We start from the raw sequence: 19916 nt of genomic DNA on the forward strand, positions 1-19916 counted from the left end.
TATAAAAGGGAGGATGAGCTTCTCCCCTCCCCCTACCTTCATCACGTTTCCTCTTCTCGCCATTCGACCGAGGAATCCCCAGGATCCCGTTAATGGAGTAAGAGCCCACTGGATCATTGGAGGCACTGGAGACGGGAGGGGATGCTGTGCTGGGCACTGGACAAAAGGAAAAGGGAAAAAGGGCCATGAGGAGAGCAGCACAGCACTCAGGGATCCCCCAGCTGAAAGCTATGCATGCCACCAGTCTCATAGGAAAGCCTGGGCACTAAGCAGACTCCAAGTCCCTCACACTGAAGGACTCATACTCACTCTACTGCTAATGTGGCTGCATTCCAGCTTTGCTAGTCCATTCCTATACCATAACTCCACAGCCTTCCAGTACAGGGCCATTAATAACAAGCGATTTCCATCAAGAATCTAAACCTTGTTATATCCCAGTTCAGAGTGGGCTTTACAGTGCATGCCATGGTAACCGAGTGCAATGCTGCATAGGCCACATTCTCTAGTGACTTCCTAGTCTGTCTGTATCTTGCCAGATCATTTCCTCTTCGCATTTTTCCACTAGGAGTGCACATGTTTTGTCTTAGCCAGACCAGCCTCTTACATGTCCACCCAAAACTCTCATTGAAAAATTACCTTCTCAGCATAGGTTAGAAGCACTTCAGTGTTGGGCCAGTAAATTCAGTTCCCTACTAGAACAGATGGTGAGTTGGTGATACATACTCCAACCCAGATTAATTAAAGTCTATTGTCTTCCTTTTGCACTGACCAGTGTCAACAGGCAGACTCCTCCTGCCACTTGGGCCTGTCCAAGATTGCTCATGAGTTTCCAGTATATCAAAAAATGACAAGTCATCCAGATAAGAAATGATCACTTCATGATAACCGCAGCTTTACAGTATAAAACAAGTAGAGCTCTGCATTCGGTAAGGCATGCCCATTATGTCCCAGTAATGGGGAGAATATCCCTGTTCTCTTATAGGTCACTACCTGTCGTTCAGCTCATAAAGAACTGACCTGAAGCAATCAACACCTCCAATACAGGTCTTCCAGGATGGAGCAGAACCTGTCAACACTATCTGATGTAGACCCACACTTCCTCATACATCCCAGACAAATGAGAGACTCCAGTAGCAGCACTCAAAATCACTATCCCAGATCAGCCAATGCATTCCCTAGACACTGCACTACTTTTCCAAGAAGGAATAATATCTGCCAACTCCATCTGTTGTGGTCAGTGATTCCCAGTCCAGTGAGCAAGTCTAGATTAAAAGGGCATCCAGAAATGCTCTTCCATACTGGCCCATTAATTCCATTGTGCCTCTGAACACAGTTCTTGTTCAGGATTGTATCTGCCAGCTCAGTCCCATGTAGATCAGCACTTTCCAGTAAATCCTTGTATAACAGCTGGTTCTCGGTAACCAGCAGTATCTAAGACAGTGTCATGAATATGTGGCATTCAAGTGGCCACAAATAAGCCACTGTATTTCACAGTATCCCAGAATACTGCATGTTTTTTCTTGCTCTGAATTATTACTGCATAAAACTGTGCTAGCAACAGCACACACATGCACCATACAGCTCACAGAGTGAAAAGTACCTCATCACACATCTAGCACAGTACCTTTAAACACAACAGACTAGGAGACATTTGGGCACCTTATTACAGCCTCCATCTTCTGCTCACCTCGATAAACCCATCTCCCCCAGCAGAAAATACATTTTCCTAGTGAAATACACCCATGGGATACCTGACTGCAGAGCTAGAACAATGAAGAACTCGGTTGTGAGGCATCATGAATATCTTACCCATGTCTGTGTATTACTAGCTCTAACAAATGGACAAGTTCTAGCAAAGGGAAGGAAGAGAAATTTGGAGAGAGGGGAAAAGAGAGTCAGAGTAAGAAGGAGACAAAAGTTGGAGACCAGTGCTTAGACAGGATACTGGTAAATACTTCTCTCTAGGGAGGCATAGGAGAGAGTGTGAATGTGAAATGGATGTTAAGGCAGAATCACTTTGGACAAACCCCTACCTTGGGCCAGTTTCTCTGCCATGATCCCTTTCTCGGCAATTCAACAATGGAAATGAAGAACAGATACCTCTGATTTCCACTGAGGTTTCTTTCCCCCCATCCCCATCTCCCTTTTGCTCCACCTAGAATCTGCTTGTCAGACTTTCTTCCCTCAGCTAAGCTTCATCCTCATTTCCACTTGTCCTGTCACCACCCCTTATGCCTTTCTTCTTACCGATAGTATGTCCTGGTGCAGTCACACCTGTCCCGCTCCCATCTGGTGTTGGGTGAAAAGGTTGCTGAACTTTGGTTCTGATGATCCTGGAAAAGAGCAAAACATGTTTAGAACTCAGCTGCAACTTCTCTGTGCCTTTGCATACCCATGATCCCAGCTATCAGAACCTGAAGGCCTGATCTGAGCTCTGGGTGCAGCAGAGCAGCTTTTTTTGCCTTCTTGTGGTCCTGATTCTACTGCTTTAATCATCCAGTTGACAGGAATTGTCCTTGCTCTGCTCTGTAATCTTTTCCCCAAACTTGGGTTTTCACTGCATAACTGTGGTGCTGAGTGAATGAGCTAGGATCTCCTGTGTGTTAGCAACTGCATTAGCATTTATGATCTGATCTGCTAGCATGATCACAAGGCAAGTCTTCGCAACTGATAGAAGCCACTGCTGTATTTACAAGTGACAGAGATTTAATTTTGTTGTGTATCTAAAAAATACCTTTCTGGCATAGATCTGAATGCTTTGAACTGGTGGAAGGCTTGACCAAAGCCCTTGCCCTTCATAAATGAGAAGGTGGGAGCAGAACGTATCTGTAGGAAGTGGTGACAGGATATAGATCACCATGAAAAAGAAGGTCAGGTGAATTGGGCAAAAATCAGTGTTTATCAGGTGGTGAATGAACACAGCATGGCAACTCAAAAAGATGTCTCAGTGAATGCCACAGAGCTCATAATGCAGCTCAGAATGAAAATAAACTGAACTGTAATTGTCCGTGCTCCATTTCTTGTTACATGAAATCTTTCACCTCTAGGTCACTGGCTTAAATCCAGCTGAGGTCAGTGGTGAAAGAAAATCACTAGCACCTAGTACTTGACTGGCAAAATCCCTGCCTACTGGCAGATGCTGGGTATCTGTGACTCAGGAACAACTGTCTCACCAAGGAACTTGACAAATAAACCATGACCTTTGAAGGCCATGAGGACCAAATTCCTCTGAGATTAAAATAAGCCTCTCCAATTAGGGTGAAGGCTGCAGGTGCTATTCAGCCTGAGTTTCTGGAACTCTCAGCCCTGCATTATTTTAGCTTTAGCTTCTTCCCAAAAATCTCTTCAGAAAGTGAAAGCAAATAACACCTTCTCCCTGACCATCTGAGAGCTTCCCTTAGTCATTCTAAAGAATAAATTGTCAAAACTTCAAAGAGCAAATGTGTGGGTAGTGGGCAGTATGGCATGGATAGAGATAAGTAGAGACATTGAGAAGGCATTTTTGAAAAAGCACACCTCCTGAGAGTGAAACCTTAGGAAAAGAAAGGTATTTCAGAGCATATCAACTCAACACGTTAGTAAGCTCCAATACACACACGATGGAGCCTGGGCAGTAGCTGAAGTGGCACAGAGGCTGCCTGGGATTTAGCTGGAGACAGGGAATGTCAAGGTTCTAGCTGGGGATGGAGATCCAGATCTTCACCCTATATAGGTCAGTGGTACCAGGGGGCCTAAACTATAGCTGCTGAGGTCCTATACAGAAGGTCAGATTCTGAGCTCATACTGATTTGTACTAGCTGAGGAACTGATCTGAGAAGTCTGTGCTAGGGCAAATAATATAACTTTTTTCTTCTTTTCTGTTTTTTTTTCTTTTATTTTCTCTTCTCTCACAGTCCCCCCTAAAACCCCCTGAAGTGCCACTCTGGTTGTGTGAGTTTATTGATTTCCCCCAGCCCAGAGAAACAGAAAGAGGGGATGGGGTACAGGCAAAGGGATGGAAATAGAAAGCTATAAATTATTTGTGACAGGAAAGCAATAGTGCCAGAGTGCTGAGCACAAGTCCCGTGTCACTATTAGATTCCTTTTAGCCTGATGACACTGTAAAAGAGGTTAAGTGTCTGATGGAATCGTACACCTTGGGGGCAGGGGCAGTCCAGGAGCAGAACAAGCCACAGAGAGCGGGTATATCAATTCTCCAGGCCAATAATATTCCCCTCATTGATCGCAACACAAAGTTCAAAAATCTCATTATAGCCAGGCAGACCTGGAACTTTTTAAAAATCAATAGAGTGATATAATGTATGTATACTTTGTATAAATGTATCTATCCATCCATCCATCTATCCAAAATCTGCCTGAGGGTGTCTAAGTTAACCTATACATTATAGTGTGTTATGTTCTATTGTAGTGTAGCATAGTGAATAGATTGGAAGATTTCCCCTGCAGCCTTAGATGACATTTTATAAAACGTCCTGTTAGCACTGAGGTGACATCAGACAGTTCCATTCATACTGAGATATGACGTCAGATTCACCATTTGTACTGGGGGGTGGCAGCTCGGCTTCTACTGAGGGGAACAATAAGATGAGCCTAATTATACTGAGATGGCCGATCAGGCTGTGCTGAATCATGCTGCATGGAAGTTGCAAAGTTTTGAAAAGCCATTTAGAGTAAAAACAGCCTGTGAAATGATGGTGGTATAAAATGCCTGTCCATAATGCTTCAAAAACCCAAGCAGAGGGTGAAGAGGAAGGTTCAATTTCCTTCCCTGTTCAGTTCGTGGTCTCTTGGCTGAGAATGCCAGTTAGTGCCAGTCGTGACTGTGTTTACTGAAATGTGTCCATTAGGAACTGGAATGAGCCTCACCAGCTCATTTCACCAAGTAGCCGTCAGCTGGTAATGATTTTCGGTCACTACCAACCAGGGCCAGATTTCAGCTAGTGACCCAGAGGTGAAAGGCTGTGTTCAAAATTGTTCCCCTCCTGAGAATGAAACTGGTTTTATGTCAAGAGAAAGTGTCTGGAAACAGTGAGAAAAGGGGAGCAGTTCCAGTTGTGCAACCTCCAGTGGTTCGGGTCAAATAATTCCTGGCATCAAAACCACAGCAAATCTAATAAGGTCTCAGGTAGAAGGTATTTCCTAACCTAAAAGAAGAGGTGGGTCATGAAGAGGCTCTCCCCAGCAGTGCTCCTTTGCCCTACAGTCACAGCTGAACTCTAGTGTTGTAAGGATAGAGGAGAAATTTCAGGACCTTAACGCTCAGTACAGAATACAGCAGTGCAGCCCCCGGGGTAGATTCATTTAGGGACAGTGATAAACAGCAGGATAGCTGGGCATTGCTGCTGCTGCTTTAAAAGACTTCGAGTGAGTCTGTCCTACACAAGACCACCTAATGAAACAGCAGATGAAAGATAAACAGAGCTGACCTCATCCTGTAGCAACAGATGCAGCATAATAATACTGTCTTTAAACTTCAGGATTGCCGAAAGCTTCTCACCCTTACCAGAGGTTGAAATACGCATTAAGCCAGCTCTGCTGCCTCAAACCTAGGATTTCTGGATTACTGCTGTGTAAGAGGGAGCAAAACCTTGATCACCTCTTGCTGCCTTTGATGGCTCATCCTTGCCTCTAGACACTGGAGAAAGACAAGCCCTTTTGCAGAACATTTCCTCAGCCATCCCAAAAGCAGAAGGGACACAAATCCTGGCAAACCAGTCAGCAGAGCTCATTTCTTGAAGTAAATGCCGGTATCTTTATTTTCTCCAAAAGAAATTGTCACTTTGAACTACATTCATCCCTGCTCTAATTCCATCACAGTCAGTGACTCCAATAACAGTATTTGTGTTTAATTAGGGGCATAAACTGGTACTTACTGTAAATTCCCATTTTTCATTTTCCAGTCAGAGGTTTTTGCACAAGTTGTCTACTTTGAGTTTCAGAGAATATACACAGATTTAATACATAACCTTCTGAAGTTTCAGCAACAGGACATTTATAGATCTTTGATTGCAGTAAAGCAACTGAACTTCATTTCACAATCTAAATTTAATATGTGATATTATCTTAAGTAATGGCATATAATGTCATTACAGTACATAGCATCATGCTGTGAATTATACATCCATTCCTGGAATTCATGAGTTACCATAGTTGGCTTGTAGTAACTCTTTCTAGAGTTAATACTGCATACAGCTCCAGCTGAAGCCAACTGCCTGTTTCCAAATGCCTTTGACTTTCTTAAACATTCAGCATTAGATCATGAATTTCCAATGTTTGATTTCTATTTTGTTATTTTCAGCAGTTTTAATGCAATTCCTTTTGCTGATTCTGAATACAGATGAACAGACAAAAATAATCTCTCCCAATATGACAGTTGAAACAATCTCTAATCAAATTTGGTCAAGAATGTACAAAGAAATATTACAAGTTAAAATTAGGTGAGCCATAGTCCTTTCTGAGAAGCAGAACTTTCGTTCACTTCATGTAAATAAGCAAGTAAAAAATCACTTCTAAAGCTGTCCAGAAATTATCTCCTAAGAGAATGACAGATCATAGGAAACGTCCCTCGCTTCTCTCGTATTTCTATCTAAATGCTCTTATAGCCTGTCATACTTAGCCTGGTTTCTCTTCTCTTACTGTTTCTGGCAGAGTCTTTAGACAATATCTCAAATAAAAACGTCATACTAGGGCTGATCAGAGGGAGATGAGGTAGGTCTGAATCGTCTGGAGTCCCAATCTAGCAATTGTTTTAATCCTGGAAGAACAAAGTGAAGTTGCACTAAGGAGAAGAGTGGTGTGTTCTGCTGCCCCAAGGAGACCCTGACAGATTTCAGAAAGCACTGAGATCCTCACTTTGATCATATTCCTTTGTTATGGATTATTTTTCAGAGTGGAAGGATACACTCAGCAGAGCCCCAAACTCCTTGTAATTGTTTTTGAGTATTCATATTTTAAATGATTCATATTAGAAGCACATTACAAGACTCCAGGGTGTGCATTACTGAGCAATTAAAGCAGTTCTTGGAAGGCTAACATTACAAAGCTTCAGTCTTTTCTCTGCAGTGTGTCCAAGGGAGGCTGTGATGGCCAAGGAACACACACCCTGCTGTGCCACGCTGCTTAATTAGTGAAGGGCTGTGCTGCTGAGCCACGGGCTGCGCCAGTAGGAGAGACAAGGCAGCCTATAGGGGACTTGGTACAGGGCTAAGTGAGACAGTGATGCCTTCTCTACATCAGATTTCTTCCTACAAAGGTGCTCATGATCATCCCAGGGATGCTGGTGGAAAAGCATGCCTGAGGAAAAGAGGGAGAACATGGGATAGGAAGAGGCAGCTTAGGGCTCCTTGGTGACAGCCCCCATGGAGCCAACAATATCCCACCTGCAGATTGGTGCTGCACAGCCATAAAGAGCTCTAAACATTGCTTTGGTTCAAATAAGAGAGAGTGTTATGTTTCTGTGCATGGGTTGAGACACAGCTGAATTCACATCAGAGCAAAAGAAAGGGGAGAAAAAAAAGTCTTGTTTGCACAAAGTTCAAAATGGAGACCAAGCTTCATAACATGGTGAGGAAGAACAACCATGGGATTTGGGGGTGAAGGAAGGGAAATAGAAAATCTGATAGTTAGAATCTAATCCGACTTAGGGGAAAGGGCTTCATTTCCTTGCTCTGTCATGGACCTCTCATCAAGACTTTGGACAAATGGCATTTCTCTCTGTGCTCTGTTTCCTGCCTGAAGTGTGAAGATAGGGGCATTGCTGTGCCACCTGGGGCACAATGAGGACAGCTGGAAGGAGGAGTGAAGGGTTCAGACTCTCTAATAACAGGGGCCAAGTAAGTGCTTCAGCGATCTGTAGCACAGTATTGGCTTCGTTCCCCTGCTTGAAGCAGAAGTGACATGTACCCTGCTGACAGTGGCTGTACATGAAGGGAAGGGAGGTAGGCAAAGGCAACAGGAGCCGTATTTCAGCTGCACTGGCTTTGGGGGTCACATTTGAATTTGTGGCAGCAGATGTAGTTGGGAAGATCAGTGCTGCAGTTGCCCCCTAAAAGCCACAACATAATTTCCATTAGGATGGCGGGGGCAGTAACTTCTCCTACTGCTCTAAAAATCTACTGCAACACTTGCAGCCCTCAGAACAACAGCTGACGTTGGCAGGAGCAGCAGACTCAGCTTCCTTGCTAGCTGGCCTGAGGCTCTGGCACTCCCTTCCAAGACAGCAGAATGCCTTCAAACCCTGCTATATTCAGGGGCCACAAGCAATATTCACACATTCAAACTCTCCCCTGTCATGAAAATTGCATTTCCTTCTCCCTACCTTTCGGAAAGGGAGGGAGAAGAAAGGTAATCATGTACTACATTAGTATATAAGCACAAGTATGACAGATTAATTAGATTGATTAGATAAATAGATGGATGGTCCTAAAAGGTGCCCAAAGAGGGATTATCTATTTTCCTGAAGCTTCCAAATAGATGAGAGGTCAAAATGGAGATGCCTTACGTGACTCAAAACACAATCCCAGCCCTCCCTGGAAAGATTTGATTCCTTGTCTGCTATTAATCTGTGTAGGTCCTTCAATAGAGCTACACTGACATGACACCTGAAGACATGGAGAAAAAAGTGCCACTTTGTTCCAGGTTAGCTTGCTCACTCCAAACACAAGAGAAAGCCCAACCCTTCCCTTTTCTCCCATCGCATTTCTTGGCTGCATTCTGAGGAGAAGCAGAATTCACAGCAGCAGTTTTACTATCTGAATGGCTTAGAGAGGAGCTAGGATTTTTTTGTTGTTTTAAATCAGTGACCCATGATGACACCATATGGTTTTATTTCATTTAATTTGAGCAGAGCATTAACGTTCAGCTTCTAGCAGATCTCTGCCCATTCCAGTTCTGCTGTGCTACATGGTACAAGACCAGGCTTAAGGAAGGGGGGTGGAAGGAAAGAAAGGTGAAGATGCCTGCCTTCTGGGAGGGTGCAGATCTGCCAGGAAGCAGGTTGGCCTGCCAACGCATTCTGCTGAGCAGTAACACACAACTTCATGCCACTAGTACTGGTGGGGTTGACAGCGATCAGCCCCATGTGTATAGGTTGCCTAACCTGACCTCCCTGAATAAAATGCTGCATTAGGCTTTAAGAAACATTTTCCCATTCATCCAAGCGGATTTGCGTTAGGGTGCAAAACCCACCTGGGAAACAGAAGGTGTGCTTGAATGGTTGCTGTGTTGTGCAAAGCTGTGGCTCAGAGCCATCAGAACCCAGGCTGACTGGCTTAAAGCTGGCTAAAGTATATCTACATGAGCTGCAGTCAAGCAGTGACTGCAGCATAGAAATGTCCTCAGGCAGGTGTTTCTACTTTTATTACACTCAGTTCACATTTGGAAGGCTTTCTTTGCAGTCAGGAAAGACAGAAATTCATTAAAATCCAAACATCTAGAAGATGTCATACAGTTTACAAAATATCGAAGCAAACGTGATCCTGGGTGTAGATGTTTGACATCCTGGTTTTAAGGTCAGTTAAGGAAATCTTTAGAAACACAGGCCAGGGAGGAACCACCTGTCTTATCAAATCCAAATTCTAATATCATAGGCAACCATGGAGCAGACGTTCAACTCACAGCACCCATGAAACTATCCATCCCAGCAGCTACAGACCTACTATTCCCCCTCAACAAACTCATAATCTCTGCAACAAAAGACCAAAAGCTTCAAAAACAACATGCCACAGGAAGAGAGCAGGAGAGAAACATTGTCAGTGGCTAGGCCCCCTTCACTAGCAAGAGATTTCTGCCATGAAAATGCTCAGAAATTTTTGAGCTCTTAGGAATTAATCATTTTCTAAGACTACACCTACACTGCAATGACTGCGGTTCAAAATGACATCTTCTGTTACCTGCAGACTGGCCGGCTTGGGTCCTGCTAGCAGCGTTGCTGCAGCAGCATGGAGCTGGCGCAGGGTACAGCCCCACGAGCTGCCAGCACACTGGTGACTGCTGTGCAGCACGGGCCAGAGCTGTCAGAACAGTGGCTGTGCCAGCACGTGAGTTAAGAAGACCTACAGAAACACATGGGTTTGCCAAGGTTAAATATCTTAATCTGGAGCATGGGAACTTTTAATTAAAAGCTTTGCTTTGAGCCCATTTCCAATTATTAAAATTCAGGAGTCTATGCTGAATTCCTTGTGGACATTCATTTTGATTAACAGAAGACATGTGTGTACTAGGAAAGGAGCCTTGAACTGGGAGGAATCAGATAAATGTAGATAACATTCTCAACTCTCTTGCAAGTTATGCCATACCTGGTATTTTGTGTAAAACCTCAGATCTCGAAGATAAGCAATTATTTCAGCTTTCATTTAATACCAAGGTATTTCTGTCTTTCATGGCTGCAAAGACCAGGTGGAAGTGGGACCTGGCTGCATCCCAAGCAGCCAGAACTAGAGGCAAAGGAAAAAAACCCAGATACATTCTTATTTACAGCCTTCCAAATTTTATGCCAGTCTCTTTGTTTTGGAAGCTATTGACTCAGGACTTTTTAGCTTTTGGGCTTGGCAGCATTGTGTATTAGCTGTGTATTACCTCTGTATCATGTCAAGTGCTCCACTGCAGTACGTGCTTGCATGTGTGGGGTAAGTAAATGATTCCCTTTACAGAAGTGTTATTCTGTGTGCCACCTTTACATTTGTCAGAACTGGTGAAAATTTCATAGTGAACCCCTTGCCAGTAGAAGATATCTTCCCAAAATCAAAACAAAAACAGTGCTGGGAATGTATCAACTATCTGTTATTTTTACCTTGTTTTTTAGAGAAATTAACAAAATTGTGAGAAGAATTTAAGCCTTATCAGAATGGATTTTTTTTTCCCCTCTAAGATGACCTTTTTAGGGTGTTGAGAGACTATGCTAAAAAAATTAATAATAGAATAATATATTTAGATTTTATTGAAACAGCAGGTTCCAACTACACTGAAATGTAGCTGCAGAATTTTATTAAAGTTCTGATTCAAAATCACATTGAAAAGTTGAAAATTTCCACAGAGAACCTGAATCTTTCCCTTCCTGTTCTAGTCCTCACTGCTCTTGGTATGATATATTCCTTACTTTATCATGCCACCCAAAGCAGTCAGCCACAGGTGAGCACTTCAGGGTGTGGGAGCTACATAGGCTCCCAATATAAAGTTGGTGCCCATCTCTGTAGAAGATAGTCTAGTTTTCATAGTGATAGGTCAAAGTTATCTTTTTGTAATGAAAAGCCAAACCTGTAGCCAGTCTGCTTGGCTCATGTAAGTCACTATCTGGTCTAATATTTAGAGCATACAAGCTATATGTTTGTTTATGTACCTACACTGTGTTTGCAAATGCACTAGCATTTGTATCTTACTATGTTTTAATTTACCATACAATCTGTATACTCGTTTATCTTTGCCTATAGATCTGCATTTATAACTGTGGCTATATGGAGTTAGACATTTGAGTCACATATTAGATATTGAGACCCCATGAAGAATTAATAAACATTTATTCAACCATTACAGTTTTTAACAGAGTTTAATGGGCAAATAGGCTGTTCAGATCTGTGGCTTGTAACCAACACCAGCTTTCTATATGGATGGTTTTGTACAGCACCAAGCACAGTTATTATAAATAAGTCATAGCCACCTAGAATTCATCTGTAACAAGGCTATAATATCCATGATGTAATATCTAATATAGCTGAATACTGATACATAATTAATGTGGAACCTTGCTGTATTATAAGGCCCATACCTGTGTGTACATTTGCATAGTTGTGTAAGTCTGTGAGTGCAGATCTGCTTTATTTCTAAATCACGTATCTAGCATCTATCCGATTAACTGCAGAGCTGTGGGTTTCTGTGGGCTTTCAGCAACGTATTGTTTTGATCCTTTTCTGTTACAATCACAATGGCTGATAGCATACACTGGACTTTTGGGTCCCTTTTTCCTGGCCCCTGTATAAATACAGTTTCTGTACATAGGAGTTAGCAGTTTAAGGGTTTACCTACATATAGCTGTGCAAAATAACTAAGTTGAATTAACTGAAGTTGTGAAATTAAAGTGGTCTAGTTAAACTACATTACACCTCTGACTCCCTTGTTTAGAATTAAGGCAGCTTTAATTTAGTTTAGCTTAATTCACTTTGGAAATGAAGTAAACTAAATTCAATTTAGGACACTCAAATTTTTAATGAGCATCCGAACAATGTTTTAATGCTTTTAACCAATGCACTTGCAAAATTAAGTCGGATTAATTTTCTCATTTGTCCCTGTGTAAACAAGCCTGTTGCCTATTCCCTGTCAATGAAACCATCTCAGCTGAGACTCCTTCAACAACTCCAAACTGACAAACAACCTCCCAAGAGCAGCAGTTTAAATGATCCTCCCACATGCACAAGTGTTCCCTCATCCCTACATCCCCATACAGGCGACTGTTGTTCCCGAGAGTTTTAGTGATGTCTAAGACTGATTTGTCCAGAGCTTGACACACTGAGCCAGGCAGTAGCTGGGGTAAACATAGAAGTTCTACAACAATTGTTTAGCACTATCTGAAGACCTGAGTTATAAATATTTAATTATTCAGATTTTAGAGTTTAGGCTTTTACGGTGGAATACCATATTGCAAATTACAAGATATTCTCCCTGAAAATTATTATATTCTAGAGAATTTTAGTGAGTTTTAACCAGTTCCATTATTTCAAAACATGGTCCCCTTAATTTGAATTAAGTATTTGTTCACCTAATGAATTGGAATACCTCCATCTGTAAATTAGCATGTATTTCATTTTTTGATCTAACCTAGATTGGACAAGATCAGATGCAATCAGGATTCCTAGGTAGAATACATACGTGATGGTGTTTAAAAAACTACACTACCTTTACATTTTTTCTTGAATATATTGTAGTCTAAGAAGACAGGAGGTAGCATAAAGTAGCCCAAAGATTCTATCTCGCCATTTTTAAAGGGCAGTTGCAAAATCAATCATGAACAAAACAATCTTAGAAATAACACAGAAGCATATATAAAATACAAAAATATTCATATTTTTAAAGCATCATTATGGAAATTTCAGACTTTTCATTACCTGCATAATTTTAAAACCACACTGTGTATTTGGTCAAAACATTTGGTCTTAGGAGAAAAATGTTGTCAGACGTTACTTTTATCACAATGCAAAAAAGCCCTCGAAAAATTGCCTTTTGGAAAATGTCAACTTAAAGAAAGCATCTGCCCTAAATCTTTACTAAAAAATCAACCAGACAAACAAAAAACCAAATAAAACAAAGAATACCCTCTTAAATATCCCAAGCCATCAAGTACTATTTGATTAGATGGTTAGGCTATATTTTTGTGTGCTTGTTTTTTATGGAGTCAGTGCTAATGAATAAACGTTGTTGGATGGCTACTACAGTCTTAGATCTTTGACTGGAAGAAAATTAGCCTAGTTTCACTGAAACAGTTACCAGTATAATAAGGAGACAGTCCTATACTGTGATATGCAGAATGCATTTGAGTGTGTGTGTGGGCATCCATTTATGTGCAGCTAGCTAAAAAGATACCACTGTAAGTAAAATCTAGATTTGTAGCAACACATCAGTTTGCATGACTTTTCCAGTGTGGATATACAGCTGCACGAGGCTCCACTGATGTATCAGTGTGGGCACGTATGTGCTTGTGCACTGTGCGCACAGTCATTTGCATGTCTGTCTGTCTGCAGGTATGTTGCTACTTCTGTGTGTAATCTGGCTCTGGTGCTTTCTAATCAGAAAGCAATGAGCTCAGTAAAAGCATGTATGTATTTGTATCTGTGCGTGCATCTGTCTGCATATGGATGGGCTTGCATGGTGACTGTGGATACACTTCTTCTTGTGTGGTTTGTGTGTCCTTCCTGTGAGATAAATGCCCTCCTGCGATCTGATCTCGGTCACTACATATCCTTTCATTCCCATATGTCCTTTGGCAGCAAAAATACTAACTGGGCATCAGAAGACCTGGATCCTGATCCAGCTGCCTGTTGATGGACTCTGCGACTCAGCCAGCTCTTTTAATCCACTCTGTGCCTCAGTTTCCCCCTTCCATATGTTTTTTTATAAATACAGTGGACATAGACTATCTGCTACTACACGGCCATATGTAATGCCATGTGTGATGGGCTCTGTCTAGCTCAGTCAAGACCCTGGGTCCTGAGAGGATCTTCTGATGCTATGCCACTGCCTTACAGTAATATTCATCCCTGTATGTGTCTGCCTTCGCGTGTTGGTGCTTGAGCGTCCATCTGTGTACTTTGTGGCTGGCTATCTGTAGTTCTGTTGAAGAGTTTATCTCCCCCATGTACATATAGAGCAGGGGGAGGTGGAAAGGAAGGAGTTATTAAATGCCAAGCGGATATGCAATAAATCCCATTGATTTTGCAAACTCCAACTTGTCTTCAATCTCTTTCTGTTCTTTATCCTGGGGGCATTGCAACAAAACCCTGTTTTAAATACCTTTTCTTTCCCTTTCCCCTTCTCCCTCCTCCCACTCCCCAAAAAAGTGTCAATATTTTATTTGGATTTTTAACTTCGCTCCATAACAGTTGTTTGACCTCCTGACTCATGTGAGTCACATAAATTCTGGGACTTTATTCAGGAGCCATGTTCCTGCTATTGAATAAGCAATTTGGGAGGGTGAATTAATGACTTGTGCTGTTGCTGGAAAGTCCCTGAAGAAATATTAAAATTGCTTGCAGACTGAATCAATACTCACTGAACACCCAGCATGAGGACCTGGGCTTTTTAATGGCTACAAGCAGCGGCACTCGGCAGAGGAAGGGGAATTCCTGTACACACAACGCATGCAGGTACACACAACCGACAGCAGTCTTCCCCCAGCCTCGCTGGCTTTTTCAATAATGGCATATTCTTCTGCACACAACCTGGTATGAGTAGATGCCTGCTGTGCCAAGGAAAGGCCTTTGAGTCCAGTTGCCCTGTCTCCCTCCCCGGAAGATCATGCAGGATTTGCAAAAGCTGACCATTTGGGCCTTGTGTTAAGCGCTTGGGTTAACATGCTCTGGCACAGTCTGCGAGGCACAAGGATGGTCGATTATTTGTGGTGTTATGAGCATGTTTTATGTGGACACTTTGCTTTTTTCCTCTCTGAAAGGGAAAGACAATAGTGCTGTTATAGATTTGGGTGTGCTGCTGTGGTTTGGGAAAAGGATTGGACTGTTTTGCAGAGGCAAATCTGTGAGATGGTTCTATGGCTTTGGGTGCTAACAGCATTTGCATCTGTCCCTAATGTGGATGTGTTGCATTTCTGATACTCAGTAGGTTTTGCTTTCTTATGTTGACTTCTGTTATAGTGAGTCTTGAATGTCATCTGCTCATGCTTGTGTTAAGAGTGACCACATGATGCTTTTGGTCATTGAGCAAAGGTGTCACTTCACTGGACCAGTCTATTTTGATGGCCATGGGTGCAACCTCACATGGTCCTGAGACGCCTGGGGGTCCATCAGCCTCACTAGGACATGAACATACGCAGTGTGCTCCTCACTGAGGCTTTTACTGTTTGTTATTCACTAGGCTAACAACCAGATTTTGTCCACACCCTAAATTTTGCTCTAAGCCCCCTCTGACAAGGGTGAGTTTTGTTGCCAGAGTTTTCAAATCTCCTTTGAGAATGCAGGCCCCATGTTTTGCCATTGTGGTCATGAATGGCTGTTTTGTATTCGCTTGTTGGGCGGCTGTTATTGTGTATTAACACCAGGGTGGGTGCGCTTTGTATGACCGCATGTCTGTCTCATTGATTCCATCAGTATTATTTTGTAATCGTGTGTCTCTGTGATTGAGTTAGTGTGCATTTCAGGGCTCCTGTGTATTGAATAATGATGTCAGGGATTGGGTTGTTTGACTGGGTAATGGCCTCTTTTCAGTGTTGTAAGTGAATGTGTCCTTCTCCTGTTTCCCTGTCTCAGCTGGGGCAGGATCATTTACACTAGGTGATTCCTTAAGATGCTCACATGCACTAAAAGAATATCCCTTTGGCTCCCGAGCTCTCCCTGCCAGCGGGCCATGCTGAGGGTACGCCACTCGCGTGTGTGTGACACGAGGGGTGGCACGTCTGGCTGGTTCTCAGCTGCATGCTTCAAGGTCTGTGGCCACTTGTGAATAACCGTGTGTTTGTATGTTGGTGTATTTCTAAGGCGGTGTGAATATGTTTACATGTGTGTGCACCTTCTGGTGCACTCAGGGGTTTTGCTAAGACTTTTCGGTTATGTTTTTGGATAAGTCCCCATATCCTAGGTCTCTCCACAAATATATGCAACTGTGCAGTTTCAAATAGATTGGACAGAGTCTGTGAAGGGATCTATAAATGACTACACACACCTACAGTGAAGCACACACTTGCCTTTGCAAGGGTCTTCTTGTGTGACTTTCTATATTAATGCATAGAAGGGCATCCATGTCAGTTAGCAGATGCCTCTGATCTGTGTGTGACTGCCTGGCAGTGTTCCCATGTCTGAACTGACCTGGGTCTCATATATGTAAGAAAGAATTAGATTCTATGTCAGCAGCATTTAGCAGTAAATATATGTGTTAAGAAATTTTAAATGTACAGTGAATCTCTAGGGTTGTGCAACAGATTCTGACTGGGATGGATATTGTGGATATGCTCTAAGACAGTGTAGCCACATTTGGTCCCTTGGAAATGAACAAGAGAGTTCAGTTATTTTTCAGCTGATTATGTGTCATTGCCGCATGGATTTATTTGCCCTGCTCAGGCAATGTGTCTGGCATTGGGCCTGTTCTGTTCTTCCTCAGCCATCAGGATTTGGCCCAACAGCAGTCACATCCAGACAAAGTCTATGAAAAAGGCTGTGAAAGATCCAGAAAACTTCCAGAAAACTTCCCCCTCACCAAAATATCCCATCAGGGAAAGACCCGTGACCTCTCTCAGTCAGGTCATCTATATGGCTGGGCTTTAGCAAGGGAGTGAGTTTAGCTTGTATTTTTCAGTGAGGTTGCTAACAGGTAACTCCTTACTCCTTTTTGCATTAGCTCAAGCCTTGTTACTTCCCCTGCCTCCTTGTTTGTGCTCTCCCACTCTTTTTCCCTCTTCCTCCTCTGTATTCCTGCCTGCTTTTGACCTTGAACACAAGACACTATCCTTAGCCCACCCACTGCTTTACCAGCTCCCACCCCTCACACTGGGGTAACAGCATCAGGGTAATAGGGGGAGGAAAAAAAACAGGGAGGGAGGAAGGGAGAGAAAGGGGGAGAGGGAGAGAGAGAGAGAGACCTGTTTGAAAATAATTGGAGGCTGTTAAACGGAGGAGCCCAGCATATCACTCTAGTAATGGAAATAAATTCCATTGTATTTGCATTTTAATTTTCCACATAAACAAAGGCCCGGAGTGTGCTGGCTTCGCCAGAATCACCGGCCAGAATTTAATTAGAAATGAAAAGTTTATAGGGTCCTCTTTAATGCGATTAATGCACAGTTAACATTTATCACATACATATGCTGGAATCGCCTTTTTTAAGCAACCACCGGCCATGAAATGAATTTCTTTTCAACTTTTTTAGCGTGCGTGAGGAAGGCTGTCTCTGTTGAGGCGGTCCAGTGAGCACACTCCTGACAGCTTGGTAAACTGCAGCCCACAGAGGCTTAGTAGCCCCCATCCTCACTGAGGAAAGTTCAAGGTGGCTTAGAGGGAAGCATGGTCTAGTGGTTAAAGCCTGAGGTTGGGAGTCAGGGGATCTGGGTTGTATTCCCAACTCTGCCACATGCTCACTGCATGACTGACTTGCTCTCAGCATCTGTTTCTCTGGGTGTTAAAAATAAAAGAGAAATCAGCTGGAAGAAGATACCTCAGCCCCAGACCCCTCAGTGTCTCACGCTCTCCAGAAACTTGCCCAGCCCTGTTGTATGGGATCTGGATTGGATCCTGCACTGTGCTGACCTCTTATCTTGTCTCCCTGTGCTCGAGCATCCCTGCGCTGGCCACAGGGACAGGGGAGCACCCACAGCGCTTGCCTGATGCGAGAGGCTGGGCCTCCTGGAGGGACTTCTTTGCACTGCCCCAGCTACCTGCGTGCTCCAGGTGGCACAGATCCCTGCACATGGGTTTGTAGAGACCTCACATTGCCTGTGTGAGATACATATCTTCCCACCAAGGAGCATGCGGCAGGAGTGGAACAAACTCTGCCTGTGTGGGAGCCCTGGCAGCCCTGCCTGTATTCACTGCTGAGGCAGCTCCATGTTTCTTAAAGGAATCCTCTCATGCTGGTTTGGTCCAAAAAACTGCTAAGAATGGCTTGTGAGATACTGGGGCTATCAAGCCTAAACCTCAGATCCTAACATAAACCTAATCAGAAGCAGCTACTAGCCCTCCTTGTAGTAGGGGTAATTATACCTCTGTCACTCTGAGGGGCCCTGAGAGGTTGCCCTATGAGTGCTGCTATAAAGCTTTGAGCTTGTCTGCATGGGGACACTAGGAAAAGCAAGTCTAAATCTAGACAAATTATCAATATCTTTCCCTTGCAGAGCACAATGCCAAGATAAAAGGCCAAAGGTGAACATCTCCCCTGTGAGCCCGTGCCCCTCCCAGAGCCAGGAGGGCTTGTCACCTCCCTGTCTCCTCCTGGCTCCCAGAGCAGACTGTATCACCACTGGTGTCCCCATTGTCCTTTCCTTATGCCCCCTCCCCTGCTCTGGCTGTGTGACAGACAGGGTCTACAACCCCCCCTAATCCCACGCTTCTTTTCTGGGCTTGCAGACAAGCAGAGCAAATAAACTAGGCCCATGGACACAGAATGTTAGTGTGTTAGGGACACAGCAGGGGAAGGAGGAACATGAAACCTCTATTGATCCCTTGAGGAATGATGTCCCTTCCTTATCTTATCAGATTCCCTTCACTCTTCAATTATAGTCTGTTGAAATTGCCCTCTTAACCCAAACAAGATAACCTGGGTAATGAGGAGAAGAGTGTGAGGGGATAGGAGGGAAGAGGAGGAAGGCAGAGTCCAGTGAATTAAACTATGGCTATCATTAGAAATAGCTCCCTTAGTGTAACCCCCTCTGCCCCCACTATCCTCAGGTATCCCCTTCTTTCATCATGTATCAGATCCACACACATCCACTCCCTGACAAATACATCATGCCATCTACACCCCTCATTCCCTCAGATACATTAGGTACTCCCAACAGGCATATGTCCCCAGATTTGTATGTGGCATCTCCATGTATATATGTACCCACCCTGCTGTATCCCTTCTGTGTTCACACATCTCAGATGACACTCTGCTGTATACGCACTTGCACATGTGTTTACGTTACTGACGCTACCCATCTCACCAGCTACATTCTCCTCAGCACGTTGGTGTATGGCTGCCATAGCACCTTATCCACAGATTTGCCCAAAAAAACTGCTGACAAAGATATGAGCACTGCTAGGACCCACCATGTATCTGTTCACAGCCACAGTTCCTCAGTGCATGCACATGACCGCCTTGCCATCAGGAAGCAGTCACACAGAATCTTGTGCAGAGTCCCACAAAACTAGACAGACTTCCCAAGACATGTATTGCCATGCCTTTGCTCGCCCCTGTGACTCCCTGCATGTAACTGAAGGATTACGATGTTGTTTCCATGGATAAGAGTATTCTTAGTTCTTCCACAGACCAGTAATATATACTTGGTATAAGTCTATACTCCCAGCTGGACATGTTGCCCTAGTGATATGCCCACACTCCTCCTTGTACACATGTCATGGGGTATAGGGCATGTCTCAACCAAATATCCATTACAGAGAAGATTGTCTGGTGGAACAATAGAGACTCAGCGGTCTGTCTGCACAAATGCACCCAGGTTTCCATGCTCAAATTACTTCACTGTGCACAGAATGATCCAGGAGCACATTCAA

General features: G+C 43.4%; 1 protein-coding gene across 7 annotated transcripts in view; it reads right to left on the reverse strand.

Annotated features, from left to right (window-relative positions):
- Window positions 1-19916, reverse strand: part of PAX2 (paired box 2) — an 86532-nt gene that overhangs the window by 50046 nt on the left and 16570 nt on the right. For 4 of the 7 annotated variants that reach the window (XM_074907318.1, XM_074907320.1, XM_074907317.1 and 1 more), the window contains exons 4-5: window positions 2248-2333; window positions 37-156 (exon numbers count right to left, since the gene is read on the reverse strand). In XM_074907318.1, the coding sequence (XP_074763419.1) occupies window positions 37-156; window positions 2248-2333 (206 nt within the window). The remainder of the gene's footprint in view (window positions 1-36; window positions 157-2247; window positions 2334-19916) is intronic. The other 3 variants (XM_074907322.1, XM_074907321.1, XM_074907316.1) reach the window with 1 other exon arrangement.

The sequence above is a fragment of the Athene noctua genome, chromosome 5, assembly GCF_965140245.1.
Source record: "Athene noctua chromosome 5, bAthNoc1.hap1.1, whole genome shotgun sequence".
In the NCBI taxonomy this organism is placed as follows: Eukaryota; Metazoa; Chordata; class Aves; order Strigiformes; family Strigidae; genus Athene; species Athene noctua.